Here is a 5,804-nt window from a genome sequence, read left to right as displayed (position 1 = left end):
CATCTTATTTTCATTTTAAATTTATTTGGATTTTCGTAAGTTGATTAAAGTTTTGAATTTGAGCTTTGAAAACAGTTTCTTGCCGTACTGCAGCAAAAGACTGCATACAAAAGACCCTTGTCTTCTAATCCTCTCTGGATCCCTTTATAGCAAGAGCTTAGTGTACTGGATTGCATTTTATATATATAAAAACAAACTTTTAGATTCTAATTTGATCTTGCGCAAGGGGACTATTAACATCAGGTTTTAATAATAGGATTTCAAATTTAATTTGTGAATTTCTTAATACAACACAAGTATTGAGACTAAAAGTAAGATTTTTATGAAGGAGATTCAAAATATAAAGTGAACACATTAGGGGAATGTAACTTTTACTATATACACAAAAACAACTTCGTGTCCAGCGTGATTCCAGAAGTGAAGTTCGGAAAGTATGGTATATTTGCAGCAAAGACAAACGAGAGTTGTTTAGATAATCCATTACAGCTAAGACAAACAACATTTTAGTTATTCCATCTACGAGTATCAATTTTTAAAATTCAAATTCAATTCTAACTTAAAAGAAATCTTTAAGTATCTTTTATTTTTGCAAATTAATGAAAAGAAAGTACCGGAGTCGTACTCCGTACCGTACAAACAATATTTATGTTAATGAAATCGTATCAATCGACTGAATTCAGTAATGTGATATATTACATACTCCCTCCTCAGATTATTTGTCCAGATTCCCTTTTACAAATGCCTTTAAAAACAATATTTAGGAGCAATTTTAATTATTTTATCCTTCATTAATATATTTGAACAATCATAATATCAATCATAATTTATCTATTATAATTTTAAAAATAATGACAGATAATTTAAAACAGAGAAATATATGTTGATCAAATCGGAGAATCACCGACGAATTGCAATAAAAATATATTTTGCATAAACTGTTACATGTGCTCATGCTTTCTTCTTGTCTATTTTGAACCTTTTTTCAAAACAAACTTTTACGTACACTTCCGTATCTCCAGGGATGTCAATTAAAAAAAACGTACATTATTTTGAATTTTCTCTAATAATAATAATAATAATGCTTTTTTATTAAATTTTTAGTCTTTTGTATACCTATTAAGATCAAGGACTTTCAACTTTACACGGTGATTAAAAAATTATTAATACATCGAAAGACTTTACCATTTTGCCCTTTGTTTATATCAATGCAATATACATAGAGTATAGAAATAGCTAGTATTTGAAATTGTTTACATTCAAAAGTACATATTAATTGTAGGGGTAAAATAAGAAAAAAATAATTAATTTTATCTTGATTTAGTAAGTGATCAAGTAACGGAAAAGGGTCTAATATACCCTTTAACTATGCGAATTGGTATAAATTTACCCTTCGTTGACCTATCGGGCCTAAAATGCCCCTCACGTTAATCTTTAGGCTCTGCTTTATTCTTATCTCTAATAACCTAAATATTAAAAACGAAAAAGGGCCAAAAATATCCTTAAACTATAGAAAAAAATTTAAAAATACCCTTCATCCACCTCTTGGGCCATTGGCTCTATTAGCACTTGCCTCTTATCAAATTTACTCATATAGGATTGAAACTATAAAGACTTTTTAGAAATTTATATGTTCATCATTTATTAGCAAGATTAACTCTAGACAAAATGAATATATATACTATAGTGTTTTTTTGAAATAAAATAAATTAATCAAATGTTTTGAAAATGTACACAAGATCAAAGGCCGATCTAGGACTTAAATTTTAAATTCATTTTATTTTAAAAATTATGGGTTCAAACCTATTGTTTATTATAAATTATTACACATATTAATGATTCGTGTTGAAAATATTAAATTTTGATGAACCCGACATCGTACACAAGTTAAGCATCGCAAGAAGAATTACTGAAAGAAAAAATTGACACGAGGGAGGAGAAGATAAGAGGTGAATGATATTCATGATCTTATGTATACGTAGTAGCATTTTGGGGGATTTAGATCAAGAAATGCTAATTATACTAATTAAACTAATAGTAGTACTAATCATTTTTGCTAATTCATAGTACTTGGAAGATGAATAATTTAATTTTCTATTATAAGTAATCACCGACAACCGCGTATTACTTACTACTGCTACTCTGTAGTAAGCATTAATTATTTGTTTGAAAATTATAGAATCCCAAAGTCTATAAAATAGACACGTTCATTCATGCACTAATATATCAAGTCATTATCTCACTTCAATTCCAAGAAATCTCAGTACTCGCATTCTTTGTTCCATTTTGAAAGTTTCAAGGTTAATTATATATGGAGAAATTTGTTCCTTGTATCTCCATTTGGGGGTTTGTTTTGTTGTTTACTACTTGTACTTTGTTTATTGAGGAGATTAACGCCCAAAATTGGCTTAATGGTCACGCTACTTTTTATGGAGTCAATCAAGATCCCAGCACCTTTGGTAAGCACCTTGATCGTTAAAATTATATTAGTTGCATGCATATAATACTATAGTCTATACACACGTTTCGTTATCATGAAATTATTGTACGCCAAGCATTCATATACATATTTTCCGGGAAATGTTATGTCGCGTAGGGTGCAACTTGTCTCACCATCTTAGTCTTGAGCAATCCTTACTGATCTTGAGGCTTGAGTTAGCTTTTTTCAGATGAATTAAGATTAAGATATATCGATATCTTATCAAGAAACAAAGTATAATTATTATTTTTTCTAAAATAAACCGCTTTAAATATAACTTATTTTTTATGTTACTAGCAAACGTGAGCAGATCGAAACGGGACATGAAATTATAATAGACATGTCATAGATAACCCAATATGGTCAAAAGTCTGCTCATGCCATACTAATTGTCAAGATCGATCAATAAAGGGTCATAATTCAATCGTCTCAACACGATCCAACTTCTTTCTTTTTTTAGTATCAAATTTAATTTTGTATATTTGGGTTGCATTTTCATGACATGTCATTTACTCTATCTTTGATCTATTGACTCATCAATATTATAAATGTCGAGTTCACTCTGCTAGATTATAAGATATGAATAAATGAGTCATAACTCAATCCGCTTATAATTAATTACTAACTAATTGATTGGTCATTAATTAGGTGGAGCTTGTGGTTACGACAACCCGTATCACGCTGGATTTGGAGTAAACACAGCGGCATTAAGCAGCGCGCTTTTTAGAAACGGACAAGCATGTGGAGCTTGCTATAGAGTGAGATGCAACCGCCAGCTCGATCGTAGGTGGTGCCTCCCACGTGGGGCCGTCATTGTGACGGCCACCAATTTCTGCCCTCCGAACAATCACGGAGGGTGGTGTGATGCACCACGTCAACACTTTGACATGTCTATGCCCGCTTTTCTTCGCATTGCTCGACAAGGCAATGAAGGCATTGTTCCCATTCTGTACACAAGGTATATATATATATTACGCTCTTATATATGATTTAAAGTAATTATAATCAGTGATGTACACAAAATTTGTCAATCTTTTCGACTATTTACTCTCTTTTTTAAATTTAACTATCTATATTTTCAAAGTCATATGAATATCTACCTTTATTATATATGGAACGTTCGTTAATAAAAGTCAAACTCCCTTTTTTTTAATAAATCATAATGCTACGTACATTGTAACTGACTAAAGACGACGAAAAGAAAACATATACTATAGAAAAAGAATAATTAGCATGTGAGCAACTTGCTTCATGTCCAAGAATAAAGCCTACATTAAGAATCACACTACAACAACAAGATCAACAACTTTTGTATTTTTTTAATTTTTATATAACACCTTTTGGCACGTTTACTCTATATATTCAATAAAATCAAAACTCGAATTTTGAATTTTTGAATTCTCAATTTTTAAAACGGTAACTTATTGAATATGGATAAATTATTCGAACATTACTATAATGTCATACTTTGACCAGATATTTTTAATTGTTATAATGATGTTACATATATAGAGACATATTATAGTAACTATGATTGTTAATAATACAAAAGGTCGTATTAAGTAGATTTTTTAAACACAAATACATGATCTGCATCAAATTAAAACTCAAAGCAATTGAATTCTATCAAATCCTAAGTAGAACTGTAACTCCGCCTGAACCTGATATATGTGATTTAATTTAATTTTACAGGGTGGCATGTAGGAGGAGAGGAGGAGTCCGTTTCACATTAAAAGGACAAGCAAATTTTAACATGGTGATGATATCTAATGTGGGAGGTAGTGGTGATATTAAGAGTGTTTCCATTAGAGGCTCAAGAACAAGAACTTGGCTTCCTATGTATAGAAATTGGGGTGTCAATTGGCAAAGTCGAAATGACCTTCGATCACAAACAATTTCGTTTAGAGTCACTTTGGTTGATGGTAAGACGATGGAGTTTGTCAATATTATACCTTCTGCATGGAAATTTGGACAAACTTTCGCCTCACGCAGACAATTCTATTAATTAAAACCAAGTCTTGAAGTTTAAATAGATCTAAGTATACTTTATATTTAACCTACATCATGTTCATGACCTGAGAATTTTTTTAGATGGTTCATGGACATGCTAGTAAGTTATTCAAAAAAAAAATATGTATCATTTTTCTTTTTACGTTTAATTTTGCATGACGATTTCATTATTGGAATTTGTCAATACGATGAATAATGTTAATGATTTTTTAATGTATTAATGTATCATCGCGATGTAATTGTTAGGCTCTACAATTTTGAGAGCGTGACAAGCTTCGTATGTTTTACTAATTTCACTAATAAATGCATTCTCATGAATGAACTGGGAAAAAAATGTAATGGTGCTTTCTTTCTTCTGGTTTTATATATATACAAATTGTAATTTAAATGAAAGTGATAGCATATCTTATTTAGCCTATTTTCTCATAATTTAACCTATATTTCTCCCATTTTTTTTTTATATATATATATATATATTTTTTTTTTTATTATTATTATTATTATTATTTTACCCTTTTCATCTCTCTCTCTTAACCTATGTTCTTAACAACTCCTTCTTTAATCACACCCCAGATATGACTTATGGCAACAAATACGTCCTTTTAATTCAAGCGGACTTTAAGCCAAGCCTTCAAATTTTTCCTAGAAATTTACAGGTTAATCCATTGTTGTTATTAAGAGATTAAGAGGTTAATCATATACTAAGGATAATGTATAACTTAATCACAGACACACAACAATATAATGAAAACACTAAAAGGTCATTTGGTAGTTAGTAAACACAAAACCTATTCATATATTAATTTTTGCACAAGTTATCCAACATTTGGTAGTTAAATAGGAAAAAAGTTATTTATGTATATGTATAGTTTGTCATTAAAAAACCCCATAACTAATATATGTGTAAGTCATAAAAAAAATTATGTTTTATCTTATGTGAGATAAAAGATATATAAAATAACTAATACCCGAAGAATTAATATTTACATTACTAATATATAGTATTTTATTCTAATTAACTAGCAAACAAACATAACTAATGCGCCTTTCATTCAAATATGTCATTTAAAAAAGGAATAACCCAATGTATACTCTGGGGACTAATTTTTTTTGTGTGTGGATAAATTTCATTAAACATGACGCCAATGCATATACATCACATCTAATAAATCAGGCACGCACTTCTCATATATAATTGCACATACATTATTGGAGAAAAAGTAATTTTGGTCCTCAAGTCATTGTTTTATTATGATTTTAGTTCTTGTGTTATATGATTTTGCATATTTGACCTTTAATTAATTAAAATGTGTTATTT

The 5,804-nt window shown here is 29.5% G+C and overlaps 1 protein-coding gene across 1 annotated transcript; it reads left to right on the top strand.

The window, feature by feature from the left end:
* The first annotated feature begins 2,241 nt into the window (after window positions 1-2,241).
* On the top strand, window positions 2,242-4,528 carry LOC129892476 (expansin-A12). Its single transcript, XM_055968047.1, has 3 exons — window positions 2,242-2,456; window positions 3,125-3,434; window positions 4,169-4,528. The coding sequence occupies exons 1-3, from the start codon at window positions 2,309-2,311 to the stop codon at window positions 4,479-4,481; spliced, it is 771 nt and encodes a 256-aa protein (XP_055824022.1). The 5' UTR covers window positions 2,242-2,308; the 3' UTR covers window positions 4,482-4,528.
* Window positions 4,529-5,804: the final 1,276 nt, after the last annotated feature.

Source organism: Solanum dulcamara, chromosome 6 (genome assembly GCF_947179165.1).
Source record: "Solanum dulcamara chromosome 6, daSolDulc1.2, whole genome shotgun sequence".
Taxonomy (NCBI): Eukaryota; Viridiplantae; Streptophyta; class Magnoliopsida; order Solanales; family Solanaceae; genus Solanum; species Solanum dulcamara.
This window is presented reverse-complemented; position numbering and strand designations above follow the sequence as displayed.

Coding starts and splice junctions, on each gene's coding strand:
- LOC129892476 (XM_055968047.1), top strand. CDS start 2,309: ATGGAGAAATTTGTTCCTTGTATCTCCATTTGGGGGTTTGTTTTGTTG. Junction 2,457..3,124: donor TCAAGATCCCAGCACCTTTG/GTAAGCACCTTG, acceptor GTCATTAATTAG/GTGGAGCTTGTGGTTACGAC. Junction 3,435..4,168: donor GTTCCCATTCTGTACACAAG/GTATATATATAT, acceptor TTAATTTTACAG/GGTGGCATGTAGGAGGAGAG.